Genomic DNA, 18276 nt, shown 5'->3' on the forward strand with positions numbered 1-18276 from the left:
AAATAATAGATTATAGTTCATAATAAATTTAAAATTTCTTAAAAAAACATAAACTAACATATTGTATTTCATAATAAAAACATTGATAATAAATCGAAACTTTCTTTAAGAAAAATGAAAGGATAAGTATGGGCTGATGGTAGAAGATTCCCATTGTCGGTAGAAGATAAGGTGCAGTTATTTCGGATGCTTCTCAGATTTTCTACTTTTTAAAATACAAATATATATTATTGATGAAGAAATATTTTTAAAATTATTTTATAACATAAAATATTTTATATACGGGTTAATAACTTACTTTATTTATAATTAATTAATCGCTTTCACAAATTTATTAATCAAAATATATATATAAACTCTTTTTGTAAGGAGGCTTACGTCGAAGTGACACAAACATTCTGATATTTTTCTTTTCTTCTTTCCAATAAGATAACATGTCTTCATCACCATTATTATTCATTGTGCGGAGGTTCGAACCAGAGGTGGTGCTTCCGGCTACACCCACTCCTCGTGAAATTAAACTACTATCAGACATAGATGATCAACAAGGCTTACGTTTTAATATTCCTGCCATATTTATCTATAGCCACGAATCATCAATGGCTGGAAAAGATCCGGTTGAAGTTCTTAGAAATTCACTGTCACAAACACTTGTTTATTACTATCCACTTGCGGGAAGGATTAAAGAGGGTGTTGGACGCAAGTTGATGGTTGATTGTACTGGCGAAGGTGTCATGTTCATTGGAGCTGAAGCTGATGTAACACTAGATCAATTGGGTGACTCTCTCCACCCACCATTCCCTTGCTTCCAAGAACTTCTCTACGATGTTCCAGGCTCTGAACTAGTTATTGACAGTCCCATTCGACTCATACAGGTTTAATTATCAAGTTATTATTCAGCATAAAATTGCCAAATATTTTTTTTTTGGAATCAACCCGCTCACTCATCGGATAGGATGTCTCTGCACATCTATTAATTGATTATTAACTGAACAAGACTTAATAAAATTAATATTTAACCACAAAACCCTACATGTTTACCATTTATTTAACTTTTCCTATTTCACCACTTATTTTACATAGATTTGTGAACCCCAATCCTTTTGTTACTGTATAAAATAAATGATTAACTTTTCCTATTTCACCACTTATTTTACATAGATTTGTGAACCCCAATCCTTTTGTTACTGTATAAAATAAATGATTAATGACTAGTATTTTATTAATTAATGAGATTTTCTAACTAATTATAGAAATATATGTGAAATAAGAGATTAATAATATATATATATATATATATATATATATATATAAATATATATAAATATATATATATATATATATATATATATATATATATATATATATATATATTGTGATTAATTAAATAATTAAAGCGGATAATGATATAATTATATATTTATTTAAATCATATATATATATATATATATATATATATATATATATATATATTAAATAATATTTAATTAAAATAATTACAGGTGACACGTTTCAATTGTGGTGGTTTTATAGTGGCAATGAATTGGATCCATACAATTGGCGATGGAGTTGGTCTGAAACAATTCATGAATGCATGGGCAGAAATGGCTCGAGGAGCACATCAACCTTCCATTCAACCTGTGTGGCATAGGGAGCTTCTCATGGCAAGAGACCCACCACGAATTACATGCAACCACCGGGAATACGAACAAATACTTCCACCGAATACCATCAAAGAAGAAGACATTACTCCCATAGTCCATCAATCTTTCTTCTTTAAACCTTTAGACATAGCTAGAATTCGTCTCCTGGTTCCATTTCACCTTAGTCAATGTACCGCATTCGATCTTATCACTGCATGTTTTTGGTACTGTCGCACAAAAGCCTTACGGTTAGATCCAGAAGAAGAAGTAAGAATGATGGTCATTGTCAATGCACGTTCGAGGTTTATTGCTAAACATTCTTCATTTGTTGGGTATTATGGTAATTGTTTTGCATTTTCTGCGGCCCTCACCACGGCAGGGAAACTTTGTGGAAACTCACTAGGTTATGCATTAGAGTTGATAAGAAAATCAAAAGATGAAGTTACAGAGGAATACATGCAGTCTGTAGCAGATTTTATGGTTATTAAAGAAAGGTGTTTATTTACAACTGTAAATTCTTGTATTATTTCAGATTTGACTCGAGCTAAATTTAGAGAAGTGAATTTTGGATGGGGTGAAGGGGTGTATGGTGGAGTTGCACAAGGTGGGGCCGGACCTTTTCCAGGCGCAACTTACATTGTTCCACATAAGAATGCAAAAGGAGAAGAATGTTTGATGTTACCAATTTGTTTGTCCTCTGAAGTTATGAAGAGGTTTGCAAAAGAGTTAGATGAGATACTTGGTAGTCAAAATCACCCTACCATGAGTGTTTCTAATTTTGTCAAATCTACCTTATAATGGGTATTTTTTTTAATGGTGGTTTCTTGAGGGTGAAGCTCAACGGTATTTTATTGCTTTGATTTTTTTTTGTATTGCTTGATTTTTGGTTGGTTTTATATGTTTTTTTTCTAGCGTTTTATTTTTGTGTTTTTTTCTGTATTATTTATTAGTTTTTGTGGTATTCCCTTGGTAGCTTTTATTTTTAATGAAAAATAATATATTAATATCAAAGTGAAAAATATTAAAATATAAATAAAAATAATGTGCTTACAAGACTAGGAAGGATAAAAATAAAAAGATCAACAAAAAGAAAACTCCACAATTAGTTGAATAATAAAGAAAAACAAAAAAAACAAAAAAAGGGTCCCATCAGCTAAAGAACAACCCCTTATGATTCAAGTTAGAGAGTTCTTACCATCACCACCATCAATAAATCAAAATCCACTTGAGAACAACAAAAAACACAAACCAAAAACATGTCTCAGGAGCAAGGCAAACACTAGATCCATTATTGGTTAATAGAGAAGATATTGTTCTGAAGTCAATATGAAAACGTGCATGAGTTCACTACCGGTCTACTTAAATATCATTTTTAGGCCAAAAAATATCCTTCTCTCTCACCTCTTTCACAGTTTTGATAACACCACTAAAGACTATATCATTACGGGCTCTCCATATGGTCTAGACTACATCATGCTTGATCATAACAAAATCACTCTTATACTTGGCTACCACATAAAGAAAGGAAATACTAAAAAATAAGTATGTGGTCGCAAGGAAGAACCACCTACCAACCTAACCATTAGAAGATTGTATACCACAAAAATACTGCTAACTCATAAGTAACAAAAATATGAGAAGCCGACTCAATTGAATCCCCACAAAAAGGGAAAGATAGCTAATCACCCTTTTTATCCAAGTTCTCTCTATAGGAAAATCTATCTTGAAGAGGCTTCTAGGAGAATACTATTACTTTAGGGGAACCATGTTGTTTCATTTTAGGGGAAAGATCAAGTTCTCGATTATAGGAGATGGAGAAGAATCAACAAACTGAACATGATAGATAGAGATAATGGAGAAAAAACCATCTCTTGTATGCTTCCAACTCCATTTATCTCTATCCTAAGAGAGAATAACACCTTTTAGCAGAGAGAATATTTTCAAACACATGTACCTCTCTAAGAAAGAAAGGTCTCCTCCACATATGATCGCAAATTAGATCCCCATTTCCCACCTGATCGATCTCTTTTACCATCCCATAAAGTTTTTAGTTTTTTATGAATGTGACAAGAATATTTTACTAATTACTTATTGAAGAAGAAATATTATAAAGCTCTATTTATAATCCATAAATATGTTGATGCAAAAAATTTCGAAAAGGTTAGTGATGTTGAATCAACGAAAGAAGCATGGGAAATTCTGGAAAAATCATTTGGAGGCGCTAGGTGAAACAAATGAGATTACAAACTCACAAAAGAACGTATGAATTTATTTAGATGGAAGACAATGAAAGCATAACTGATTTTTTCACTAGGGTTAAGAAACTGATGAATCAAATCAAAGTATGTGGAGAAGTGTTGACATCAAGATCAATTGTTTCAAAGATCTTGAGTTTATTGGCTCCAAAGTTCGACCACGGGGTAGTAGCCATAGAAAAGTTGAAAGACTTATCAACATTTACAAAGGAAAAGCTTCAAGGGACGCTTGAATCTCATGAACAAAGAATGGCTGAAAGAGTTGCAGACAAGTCGAAGAGTGATATGGCTTTGCAGGAACAATCAGCAAGAGAAACAAAAGGTAAAAGGGAAGTGGTTTGACAACAAAGGTAGATGAGCCTACAATAATCGACTTGTCGAAATCAGCAAGAAAGAGGTTGGTAGAATTAGAGAAAGCTCTCATACCAAAGCAACCAAAGAGGTGGTGTTGTAGGTAGAGGAAGAGGCAGTGGTTGAAAACCTGACAAAAGTCGTCGTCAATGTTTAAATTGTCATTAGTATGGTCATTACTCTAGTGATTGTCCTAAAAAACAAAAGAATCAAGATAATGGTGCAAAGTTTACAAATTATGATGAAAAGGAGATGTTACTGATGGTTACAACATGAGATGAAGAAAGATTCTAAGACCAATGATATGTGGACTCAGGATGCTCATCACACATGATTGCAGCAGAAGGTATTCGTGATGTTCTGATTATGAGGAAAGATAGGAAAAGGTCAGTAACTTCCAACGTACTGTACATACCTGTAGTGGTAAAAAATTTGAGATTAAGTTATTGATTAACTTAACTCATAAAACAAGAGTCGCCATCGCGCTTTTATTATTTCCAAAGGAAAGGGAAAAAGAACGAACACAACCCAAAGAAGTTTTAAAACAAAACTAATAAAAAGAGATAAGGGTATGGGGGTTGGTTAGGCAAAGGGAAGGTATTATCACCCTAAACATCTATAGTACTCTATAGGAACCTCTTTAAAAATTTGTGCATTTTGGCTTAAAAATGGCGTTGTTTACAAAAGATTGGGGACATGAGAAGAGAAATGTTTTTTTTATAATTTTTGTGTTTGCCAAGACTTTTTTAGTCTTATGCCTACGTACTGATGAAGTGCAATGTAGGATCTAAACCTCGTAGTTCTTGGTAAAAATAACAAAGATGTTTGTTTTTATTCATTTTTAATGAAAAGACATTTTGTCATTTTAAGCAGAATACTCAACTAATCACCCACAAGTATGAGAACTTTACATCACCATAGACAAGGGATCCAACTTGGATAAGATCAACAAGCATGCCACTAGCTCTCTTGAGTGGAAAAGAATTATCATCAATACTATGGGGATAGAAGAATTACATCTCAACTATGGAAATGACTCATGTCTAAACTTTGAGAAAAAATTTAAAAGAAAGAGGGCACAAAATAGTTTGAATGAGTTATGTATTATTTAGTCTTTTAAAATTGGGTTTGAATATTCTTAAGATGTATTAGCATTTATTAAGAAAAATATTTTGAAAATCACTTAACAAAAGTTAAGGTTTATTAAGAAAGTGGTTCATGTTGGAAAACAAGAAAGTTTTGAAAAGAGAAAGAGGAGATTTTGAAAATCAGAGAATGAGATGAGGAGAAGAGACTATCCTAGAGCATAAATTAAAATCTAGAGAAGAAAGATCTAACCAAGAGATAGAAAACTTTATGAAATAAGTCAAGCAAGAATTCCTTCCTTTGAATTAAGCCTTAAGCAAGCCAAATAAATAAAGAATAAACCATGTATCAGATGAAACCAGGATAACCAAGTCAAGTCTTCAAAAGAAGTCCAAAGTCTAAAGTGCCAGATGAATCCCAAAGTCTCAAATTATAATCTCCCAAAGCATGGGTCAAGATCCTAGATCTAAGTCCATAACTCCACAACAATCCTAAGGATAGTAACCTCAAGTCCATGAATCCAGAGAACCAAAATTTTGTGGGATTTTTCCTTTATTAATGTATTTTTAAAAAAAGAAGTCCAAATGGACAAAGCAAAAAGAGCATAAACATAAACAAATGTCCAAGTGGACAAAGAGCAAACATGATATGAGATGCTAAAATAAAAGCGTAAAGTAAATAACAAGAAATAAAGAGCATAAGATAAATGACATTAAAGTAAGGTTAATGCAATAAAATATTAGTTGGTGATCAAAAAGAGAAATATGATTCATCATTTTTTGGAGAACACTAAAATATTCACCCATAAGTATGAAAATATGGACCTTTACATCACCATGAGAATGGCTCCAACTTGGGTAAAATAAAAAAAATATGCCATTATCTCTCACAGGTGAAAAGGAAACAATATTTTTCACACAATACCATGAGGAGTAGGAAACAATACTTTTCAAACAATGTGACTTGCTTTTAGATTCGGGACAAATTTAGCGCCATGTTAAGCAATCGTAATTCGAATTATGTAAAAGTCACAACTATCTGAGGTCGGTCACTAATAATGTTTGTGTTAGTACATGCTAGACAAATGATATGTAAATCATTCTCCTAAATCTATGCCACACAAAAAAGAAAAGAGAATTGATCAAGCACAAAGGCTAGGAGAGTGGTCCATTACATCAATTAATACTTCATAGTACTTAGGAAAAACATATACAACAATCCAAAATAACTTAAATGATCCATGATCAAATAAGAGGTAGATTTGAATTAACGAAAGTTCATCAAGTACTAATCCACACATCATGAACAAGATGAACACAAACCATCTAATTGAGCAAGAGGAAAAGAAAGAGATGAAGAAGAAGAAGACAAGAGAGATCACACCTAAATTGGATCAAATGCTTGATAAAATCATCATCAAAATCAATCATCTATTTTGGTGGATTAGGGTTTTCACCCCATCAACACCCAAGATCCATTGAGTTTGATGAGACCTATGATCAAATCAACTAAGATCCAAGGCCAATAGAAGTCAACAAAGGTCAAACAAGCATAAAAATGTAAAAGGATAAAATAAAATGCATTAAAAATGTTTTTAAAATGAATTTTAAAAGGGAAATAAAATAGAAACTCCATAAAGCCCTTAAAAACACCAAATAAATAGCCAAGAAAATTATAAAAGGTTGGAAATAGAATAAGAAGCATAAAATAAAATTTTCAGAATTTTAAAATGCATAGAAGTATTTTTAAACCAATCAAAACAAAGGAAAAAAGAGAAAATTCATCAAAATAGAAAATCAAGAAAATAAAATGTTGAAAAATAAAAATAAGATGAAGAAAAATAAAATAAAATTTTAGAAATTATTTTGGTATTTTTTGGATGCAAAATGAATTTTCTATGAATTTGAAAGTAAAAAGCAATTTAAAATGAAAAAAGAAAAAGAAATAAAAAAAAAAAAAAACACAGAGCGTTGGATCTGGCCTCATTAGTTGATGTGGTAGATCCAACAATCCTCAGGCTAGGGTGCACGATGGAAATTAGCAAAAATGAAACACGAGATCTAATTCAAAATGGACCAATCATAACATTTCAAATTACCAACGTGTATGGCCAAACTCAGATGACCTGAAACACTCTGGTCATCTTCCCCAATGATCCCTCACCGGAGTTTCATCGTTTGGTAAATTCAGAACACGAGACTAACACCAATGTGATCGCCTCATCGTCACGAATTTGACCTCATGCTCAAAATTCATTTATCTAAACTGAGCATGGAGAATTTCAAAGAAGTTCCAGAAGCAAGCAAGCCACAAAAAATAAAATTAAATGATGAAAACGATCAATCAACACCAGATAAGTTAGGGGAAAGCATCAGAGAATGAAGGACTATATTGTGGTAACTTGTTTGAGTTCAAATGATGCTCAGAACTACCTTGTACAAATGGTAATCAGAAGTTGATGAAGCTTGATCTGGTCAGGGCACTTCAGAAGGTGTTAGAGCTTAGGAATTTTTGCAAAAGCTTCAAGAAGACTGGAGATGCTAATGGAATCAAGAAATTGGATTGAAACAAGCTGAATTCAAAACACGATAGTTCAATGTTTTGGAAAATTTTCAGAGTGAAGCAGGGATTTCTTGGCTCTCAAAAGCTTGGAAATGAATGAAACATGTTGCTCTATTTATAGGGAATGTCTTGGGATCCAAATATGTGTGGAATGAAGCTCAATTCGTGCAAAACGAATTTGATCATGATGTCAGAAAAGTGTGACTTCCAATTCATCAAAACTCAGCCAAATAATGCTTTTTAATAGTCAATTAACTTTTGGAGACTTTGTTAAATATGTTTAGGTCCAAAAAACATGGTATTTTGGCTTGAAATTGAGATTAGTGTAGTTCAAAATTCAGATCATGGTGATTTCTTTAGTTCCAAGTCACCATGTTCAACACAATGGGGCATCTTGCTCATGAGGCTTTTTGATCCCATTCTTTTTGCAATGTGTTGACATAATATCAAAGATTAAAATGTACCAAGAAAGGTTGCATTTGGATGCTTGAGCACTAAGTTATGGAATGTTGAAGTTGGCACAAAAATCTGGTAATGTAATTTAGAAAATTCTAAGTCCCAAATGGATGAAAATGACTTGTAATGTTTTAAAGAATTCCATGGCCTTCCAAGCATAATTTGACTTTGATCCTTGAAGAAACCTTGTAGAGGGCATCATAAATAATATTGTGAAAAAAGAATCAGCCTCAAATGTTGAAAGTTGAATAAGTTATAATCTTTAAAAGTTGAGTAAAAGTCACTTGAAAATAGGTTGAATTTCACTAAGTCCACAAATGACATATAATGTCTTCAAACTTTTGATGATCCTCCAAGCATAATTGGCTCTTGTCATGTTAAGAGAAGTTGTAGAGGATATTGAGAAGAGTCGTATTCAAAAAGAAGCATTCAAAAATATTTAGAATTGAAGGAGTTATGATCCTTTGAACTTTGACTTCAAATGTTGACTTTTGGGGTCAAACCTCTTGGAATGAACTTTTATACTTAGACTTTTATTGCATTTCAAGGTATATGGATGATCATATGAACTCAAAATAAGGTGTCCTTGAATTTATTTTGATTGAGTTGCTCAAAGTTTGAGGTAACTTATTGAAGAAGGCATGAAAATGAACACATGAACCTTGGAATTTTCTTGAGAAAATAAGCAACAAAACTTTGAGATGCTCTTGATCAAAATGAGATTGAAAGGTGCTCCAGAACCTTAGAGACCATGTTTTTGAGAAATATCCCCCTTGAGAACCAATGACTGACCATAATTTTCTGAGGAATAAAAGAAAACCTAGCTGAGGAGCCATGCTTGATGCTCTTGATGAAAAGCCCTACCTTGCACAATAAACTTAAAGAAAACAAAACATATTTTTGTTATTTTAATTGGTAGTTAGATAATAAATGAACATATAAACACAAAGGTAAAACACCAACAAATATGTGCTTGATGATTTTCGCAAAAAGCAAACCCAAAGATGAGAGGGGATGTCATCTTGTTTGTATGCAAGGATGCAAATGATATGTGGGATCTTAGGGTTAAAATTTCGGGTATGACAAATTCCCCTATTTAAGTTTCTTCAATTCTGAGATATGAAGATTGAGATCTTCGTCTCGACGAGATTGAGGAGAATTAAATACAGAAAACCCAATATTTGGCCTAAGATACTGTAAAAATGCTTATGATATAATATGAATGCAGACAAGGATCTATGTGGGGAACGTAGCGCCATGAGACAAAGAACTATTGGAGAAACGAGGAGATTGAAATTCTACAGGGGAAATGGATTCCAAAGGGGGAAAACCCAATTTAGTACAAACAGAGTTCCACAGTTGAACGACTCGACTCAGGAATAACTATTGTATTGGAAAGAAACCAATACATAGTTATAAAACAAACGAACCAAAGGCCCAACAAGGGACGACTTATCAAGGCAAGACTCCTCCGGCAAAAATATAAATCAAAGGGGATATACGACTCTACTAGGGGGAAATTATCTAAATATCAACCAAGTAATAGCTTAACAAAGGTAATAAGCTTTGAAAGGAAAGATTACCATCTACCAACCAAGTGATAGCTTAACAAAGGTAACCAACCAAGGTAATATGAGAATTACCTAACTATCATCCAAGTGATATCTTAACAAAGGTAGCCTCCCAAAGGCAAGAGAAATATTACCAAACTATCAGCCAAGTGATAGCTTAACAAAGAAAATAAGCTTGAAAGGAAAGGTTGCCAACTACCATCCAAGTGATACCTTAACAAAGGTAATAAGCTTGAAAGAAAATATTACAACTACCAGCCAAGTGATAGCTTAAGAAAGGTAACCAACCAAGGTAAGAGGAAAATTACCTAACTATCAGCCAAGTGATAACTTACTAAAAGGTAACCACCTAAATGTAAGAGAAATATTACCTAACTATCAACCATGTGATACATTAACAAAGGTAATAAGCTCAAGGGACCAAAGTTCAACCTGAGAATAAACTGGAGAGAAATGGTCAAAGAAGGTTAAAATCCAATGAGGAAATAATCTCAATTGGGGATTAAATCCATCCAGATAATAAACTAGAAAGAAAATCGAAACAAAACCTTCCACAAGGATCAAACTCCATGGGGAATTAGGAAGGATAAGCATTTTCTACTTAAGGTCGACACTCTATTTGAGAGAGGACGAACACACTTTGCGGGAAGAAAGAACACTAGAGAGTGGGGAAGCACCAAGGAAACAAGATGCACAAATAAACACCATGATTCTATGCATATACGTATGGATATGTGTATGAATATGTTGAAAAAACAGGCACAAAGGGTTAGACCGATAACACAATACAATCAGATATTCGACTAATCTCAACAAGATGGTGATGCTACTGGAGAACTCATTAGGGATTCAGTTGAAGAAAACCCTGCGATGATCATAAGCCATCAAAGGAGCTAAATCCTGATACAAGGCTTAAATCCTTCTGGAGAAAGACATTGCTTGGAGATCTAGAGCTTATCCTTCAAAAAAATAAACTCCTCTCCGAGGGAGGGAAAGGTTTTCCGGGAATGAGAAACATCTGAACAAACTCCACTATGATGACCTGTTGGCAAATTCACTAGAGATTCTACCATTCCCGTAAACTTATGCTGGGGAAACTGATGATCCTGGATACATTCATAAGGAAAATCATGTCTTAGAGAACACTGAGCTCTACTCTTCAAGATCTTTCTATCCTTTAGATTACTGTTGACATTCCTTTTTTATATTCACAAATCGAGGAAAATATTTTTTGTAAATTTCAAAAACATGATTGTTTATATATCTTTTGTTTAAAAAATTATTATGAAAAATAAATGAAATTTCGTGAATTTTTTACTCAAATACCCCATATTTTCAAAAAAAATAATCCAAAATAACCCAGTTTTCAAACAAATTCTCAATCTACCCTAGTTTCAAAAAAATACTTAAGGCATAAAGCTCAAATGTTATTGATATAATGGTAGTCCGCAAATGGTGTGACTCCATGGATTATTACAAAGTTGAAAAATGCTATATATTATATATATATATATATATATATATATATATATATATATATATATATATATATATATATATATATATGGAAAGGGCTACATTGAAATACAATGACCACTATTCTTCCTAACAACTTTGAATTTCGCTATGCTCAAAACTTCGGTCGAGGATGACTGAATCAGAAACTTTAATAGGCATTGTTGCTTCAAATGATCAAGTCTGGCCTAATGCAGTTACTTGCCATAATCCCTAGCGTTTTCCTAGATTTCCCTCTTTGGTATTCAATCTACCGGGATGATTATTTTCTACTTATATCTCTAATTTTTTCCTGGACCGCCCTTTCGGGTTTTCAATCCATCGAGACACTCATTTTTTCCTAAGCCTCCCTTTCAGGTTTTCAACTTGGCAAGTTGTTCTTTTATTTTTCTAGGCGAAGTATTTCTTGACTGCATCAGCATTCAAATGACGAGGGAGCTCCTCAGCATCCATAGTCGTAAGAGTCATTGCACCGCCAGAGAAGGCTCTCTTAACAACATATGGGCCTTCATAATTAGAAGTCCACTTACCCCTATAATTAGTGTTCAAAGACAAGATCATTTTTAGCACGAGGTCGCCTTCTCTGAATAGTGAGGTCGAACTTTCTTGTCAAATGCTTTCTTGATTCTATTTTGATATAGTTATCCATGACACAAAGTTGTTATCCTCTTATCTTCAATCAAATTCAATTGATCATATCTGATTTGACACCATCCAACCTCAGACAATTTGGCTTCCATCAATACTTGCATTGATGAGATCTCAACCTCTACGAGGAGCACTGCTTCCATGCCATGCACAAGAGAGAAAAGGGTTGCCTCTATTGAAGTGCGGACGAATGTACGATATCCATGTAAAGCAAAAGGGAGCATTTCATTCCAATCCTTATATATCACAACCATCTCCTGGATAATCTTCTTAATATTCTTATTTGTATCTTCAAAAACCCCATCCATCTTAGGTTTGTAAGGAGAAGAGTTATGATGTTCAATCTTAAAGTTGTCACAAAGCTCTTTCACCATCTTATTATTCAAGTTCGACCAATTATTAGTGATGATATTACTTGGAACACCATATCGGCAAATAATCTAATTCTTGATAAATCTAACCATAACATGCTTGGTCACATTAGCATAAGATGTTTCTTCAACCCATTTGGTGAAGTAATCAATAGCCACCAAAATGAAACAAAGTATGTTCGAAGATTTGGGTTCAATCATATCAATCATGTCAATTCCCCACATAGAGAAAAGCCATGGGGATGAAATAACATTGAGAAGAGTCGGAGGCACATGAATCTTATCAGCATAAATCTAACATTTATGGCACTTCTTCACATATTTACAGCAATCAGATTCCATTGTCAGCCAATAGTAATATGCCCTCAACATCTTTTTAGCCATTGAATATCCGTTGGCATGAGTACCAAAAGATCCTTCATGAACTTCTTGCATTAACATGTCTTCTTTATGTCTATCTACGTATCTGAGCAAGATCATGTCAAAGTTTCTCTTGTACATCACATCTTCATTAAGAAAGAAATTGCCAGACAGTATTCTCAAAGTCTTCTTATCTTTGTTGGATACCCCAAGCGGATACTCCTGACTTTGGAGGAAACACTTGATATCATGTTACCAATGCTTATCATTTGTGGCTTCTTCTACTGCAAACACATGAGCAGGCATATCAAGGCGTATAATTCTGATATTGGGCGCGTCATTCCATCGGTTTACTTTATACATAGAAGACAAAGTAGCCAAAACATCTACCATCTGATTCTCTTCACGAGGTATATGATGAAACTCAACTTTATTGAAGAAAGTCAACAACCTTCTTGCATAATCTTTGTAAGGAATCAAGCCAAGATGACGAGTCTCCCAATCTTCTTTAATCCGATTAACAACTAAGGCTGAATCTCCATATACATCAAGAATCTTAATTCTCAAATCAGTGGATTCTCCAAGACCTATGATACAAGCTTCACATTTTTCCAGGTTATTCATACAATCAAATATCAATCTTGCAGTGAAAGGGATATGAGAACCCTACGGAGTAATGATGATTTCCCCAATTCCATTACCATAAGCATTAACAACTCCATCAAACACTAAACCCCATTGGGATCCAGGCTCTGGTCCTTCTTCGGGAAATGGTTCATCACAGTATTTAGCTTTTAAGTACGTAAAATCTTCACTAGGGAAGTCAAACCTGATAGATTGACAGTCATCAGTTGGCTAGTGAGCCAAATGATCTGCAAGAATAATGTTAGGTTTATCTTTTGGTGATTGGCTGCTTTTTGGAATAACAAGTATTTTCCAGATGTTGAACAAGATGTCCTGACATGTTTCCTCAATATTCTGCATAATCAAGCTTGTGTTAAGTGAGATATTTGGTCTCCTTAATTGTGTTTTCTTCAGATTCTTTGAATATTTAGTTATTGTATTCTATTGCGTGTTTTCCTGTGACTAATGAGTGTCGTATCTTGACTTGCTCACGAAGGAAAAATGTTAAGACATATTAGGAAGCATTTGATTTAATTAGAATCATATCTTCAGAATATTGAGAAGAGATCTTGGATCTGCTTCATATTAAAGACCTAAGCTCATGCGTCTCACTGCTATTTATAGAGGAGTTCTAAACCTAGAAAGCATCGAAGCAGTGCAATATTGTGTTATCATTAGGGTTTTATGTGTGTGTTTTATGTGAGCCATCCGAGTATCACATTGATACTTGAATTGGACTGGGTGTATTTAATTGTAATTTACTATCCCTCAGAAGCTTTTAAGCAAAAGTGGATTGTGCTTTTTTGTTGTGTGTTATCATGTGATTGAGGGAAGTGAGAGGGGTAACGTATATAGGGTTTCCCTAGATAGAAACGTCCACAAGTAGAGATTAGGAGAGAAGTCTGTAAACACTGAGGTTGTTCAGGAGTTCAAACTAATTATGTGATAGTTGATTTCCTTCCTGGCTTGGTAGCCCCCAGATATAGGTGACATTGCACCAAACTAGGTTAACAACTGATTGTGTTATTTACTATTTTATTTATCCTGCTATTATTTGTTGTGTGATAATATGCAGACCTTGAGGTCGTGACATCGTGTTCGACATCAGGGATCTGCTTTCCAGAATTTCAATTGGTATCAGAGCAGGCATCCTGCTCTGTCTCTAGGTGAGATTCAGGGAAGATACTTTCTGGCACCATGGAAAAGGAAGGAGGATTTATCAACAGACCCCCCCATCTTAGATGGATCCAACTATGACTACTATAAAGCAAGGATGGTGGCTTTCTTAAAATCTATGGACAACAAGACATGGAAGTCTGTCATTAGAGGATGGGAACATCCTGTTGTGAATGAAGGGGATGGAAAGGAAACTATTGAAGTGAAACCTGAAGAGAACTGGTCCAAGTAAGAAGATGAATTAGCTCTTGGAACTCCAAAGCCTTGAATGCCCTATTCAATGGTGTGGACAAAAATATATTCAGGCTAATTAATACTTGTACTGTAGCTAAAGAATCTTGGGAAATCCTCAAAACTACTCATGAAGGCACATCTAAAGTAAATATTTCTAGACCTCAGCTTCTCACTACTAGATTTAAGAATCTAAAGATGAAAGATGATGAGAATATCCATGACTTTCACATGATTATTCTTGAAACAGCTAATTCATCTAGTGCCTTGGGAGAAAGGATGTCAGAAGAAAAACTGGTGAGAAAAATACTAAGGTCTCTACCTAAAAAAATTGACATGAAGGTCACAACTATTAAGGAAGCTCAATACATCAGCTCCACGAGAGTAGGTGAACTGATTGGATCTCTCCATTCTTTTGAGTTAGGTATTAGTGACAGAACTGAAAAGAAAACCAAGAGCATAACATTCGTATCCAACACTGAAGATGAACAAAACCAATGTGACTTGGGTACTGATTAAGGAATGATCAATGCTATAGTGCTTATAGGAAGACAATTAAACTAGGTTTTTAAGAGAATTGACAGGAAGTCAAGACCCAGTGTCAATAACATCCCTCTTGACATCAGGAATACTAAGGACTTCCAGAGAAGATCAAGAACTGAAGAAAGATCAAATTAAGGTAAAAGAATCCAGTGTCATGGGTGTGAAGGCTTTGGACACATTAGAGTTAAATGTCATACCTATGTCAAGAAACAAAAAAAGGGACTATCTGTTTCTTGGTTTGATATGGAAAATTATGAAAGTGAACCTGAAGAGGAATTGATAAACATGTTACTGCTCTAACTGGAAGATGAATCTGATGAAGATTCATGTGATGAAGAACTATCCTATGAGGAACTATCTGCTTCATATAGAGAGCTCTGCATCATAAGTGAAAAAGTGTGTCTGCTGGGAGAAAAATTGAAGAAAATTATATCTTAACTATGAAGGTGAGAAAAACAAGAAAGGGGGGGTTTGAATTGTTTGGAAAAATAAGCGCTTTTCAAAATGAAAATCACACAAGGATTTTATACTGGTTCGCTTATAACACAAAGCTACTCCAGTCCACCCGGCCAAGGTGATTTCGCCTTCAACAAGGACTTAATCCACTAATCTTGAAAGATTACAAACAACACTTAAGAGAGAAGAAAATCTCTTAGTCTTCTCAAGTCTACAGACCACACAAAGTCACTTGAGGAAATCAAACAAATAAAAGATACAAGATATGTAATCTAGAGTGCTTCTAAGAAAGCAAGTATTACAAACTTAAGAACAGATTTTTCACTTAATAAGCAAAAGCTTAGTGAAATTCTTTGAGAGCAAAGATGATTTTCTTGAGCGTGAAATAATTCAGTATAGTTTTGGCTAGTTGATTTCTTGCTTACTGAATGTTGATTGCATCTCTATTTATATAAGAGTTGGAGTAGAGTAGAATCTGGTGGATATTAAACTGAGTTTACTCCATCACTTAAATAGCTTCTGCAGTTTAACTTTTCGTCTTTGAAGTGACTACTTACCACAAGTAGTATCTTCTCTCTTGGAAGTGGAGATTAACGTCTCTTTCTCAATTAGGAAATCCATTTGAAAATCTTTACTTGTCTTCAACGTTACTCTTTCATGATTAGCAAATCCATAATCAGAGTATTTGTATTTCTGGAGAAACTAGGAATCTTGCTTCTGATGTTGATCTAAATAGATTCTTCAGAGGGCGTTGTTCAGAGTCAGAGCTTCTAGACTTTACTTCATGTTCAGATGCTTCTGATACTTTGTAGTTTTGTCCAGAGTCAGACTTTCTTGAACGAGATTCCACTTCAGATGCTTCTGATACTAGAGAATTCGTATCTGATCTTGTTGTGCATCTGATGACATCATCAGATTTATTACCTCTTCCTTTAGAACCCTGCACACTTAGAAACTTTTCGTTAGGGTGCCATTTTTGGTTTCATCCTTTGTTATCATCAAAATCAAGGAATCTGTTGTAGAACAATTTTTGTTCTTACAATCTCCCCCTTTTTGATGATGACAAAACAACTTAAAATAGCAGATGAAACATGAATGAAATAAGATCAGATAGACAGAAGCTCCCCCTGAGTTAGTGCTAGGGAGTTCAGAAGTTCTTACCAGAGCTTTCCAAGTAATAAGATTTCTGAAAACTTTCTGCAATTTCTTAAATTTAATGTTAGAGCTATTTAATCAGAGCTATTTTTATCAGAGCTATTTCTACAATTGTTGCAGAGTGCTTAAGGTTTTAGACAATTTTCATCAGAGCTTTTAATGATTTCTCCCCCTTTTTGTCATCAACAAAAAGACATAGTAAAAAAAATAACTTAAAGAGAAAAACACTTCATTAAAATAGAACCACAAAACATCAGATTCAAAAAGATCAAGAACAAAACATCAGATCCAAAAAGAAGACAGAAGCAAAAAAAAAACAACAAAAGGCAAGCAAAACATAAAATCCTAAGTGCCTAAGGGTTCTGAGGCAATTTCTGCAAGATCATGGCAAGCATCTTCTGGATATTCTCATTGACCGTATCTTGCTTGTCCATTCTGTCTCGGAGGATGTTCTGATCTTCCTTAAGGTCCTTCAGAGTCTGAAGGATCATGGGAACAGCAGTTGAAGACTCCCCCTGAGTCAGAGCCTGCTGAGCTTCAGCTTCTGCAGCAGCTTGAGCTTCTGCATCTGCCAGAGCCTTAGCTTCAGCTTCTTGTTGCCTTAGGATTTCTGCTTCCTGAGCAATTCTTTCCTCTTCTATTCTTCTTGCTTCTTCTGCTTCTCTAGCCAACCTCTCCTCCTCTAGCCGTTTGGCTTCAGCTTCTCTGGCTAATCTCTCCTGGAGTCTTTCCTCAGCATCTCTGATGTAGCCATTTCTGACTTGTTCAGAGACACTCTTCAGCCTATAAGACTCAGAGGTCATCCAACTAATGACTCTGTTCCAGTGTGTCCTTACAGATTCAGGATCATCACTGATTTCAGAGTTAAGGACCAGAGAATCAACCTTTTGAGCTGAAGCCTCTGCAATCATAAAGATGGCTTCCTTAAGGGTAGGTTTAGAAAGCTCAGGTTCAGGTTCTGGTTCAGAGGTATGAGGTGGAGGACTGAGATTCAAGGTTTGAGGTTCAGATTCTGACTCAGGTTGGGGTTCAGATTCTGCTTCTGGTTGAAGACTAGGAGATGAAGCATAAAGAGGATTTAGGTCTAAAGGGTTAGAGTCTACTTCAGGTACAGCGGGAATTTTTGGTGGGGTGATATCAGAGGTGAAGGGATCAGATGGTTGAGTTTCAGAGGGTAGAGTTGTTGTTTGTTGTGGTGGAAGTGAAGTTTGGAGTGGTGAGGTTACTTCAGATTGTGTTAGAGTTTGTTGTTGAGAGGCAAGTCTATGAGTAT

The 18276-nt window shown here is 34.5% G+C and overlaps 1 protein-coding gene across 1 annotated transcript; it reads left to right on the forward strand.

Moving 5' to 3' along the window:
* Positions 1-350: 350 nt before the first annotated feature.
* LOC127132299 (benzyl alcohol O-benzoyltransferase) lies at positions 351-2455 on the forward strand. Its single transcript, XM_051061209.1, has 2 exons — positions 351-875; positions 1503-2455. Exons 1-2 carry the CDS (start codon positions 435-437, stop codon positions 2439-2441), a joined length of 1380 nt encoding a protein of 459 aa, XP_050917166.1. The 5' UTR covers positions 351-434; the 3' UTR covers positions 2442-2455.
* The last annotated feature ends 15821 nt before the right edge of the window (positions 2456-18276 follow it).

This window comes from Lathyrus oleraceus, chromosome 3 (assembly GCF_024323335.1).
Source record: "Lathyrus oleraceus cultivar Zhongwan6 chromosome 3, CAAS_Psat_ZW6_1.0, whole genome shotgun sequence".
NCBI lineage: Eukaryota > Viridiplantae > Streptophyta > Magnoliopsida > Fabales > Fabaceae > Lathyrus > Lathyrus oleraceus.

Coding starts and splice junctions, on each gene's coding strand:
- LOC127132299 (XM_051061209.1), top strand. CDS start 435: ATGTCTTCATCACCATTATTATTCATTGTGCGGAGGTTCGAACCAGAG. Junction 876..1,502: donor GTCCCATTCGACTCATACAG/GTTTAATTATCA, acceptor AAATAATTACAG/GTGACACGTTTCAATTGTGG.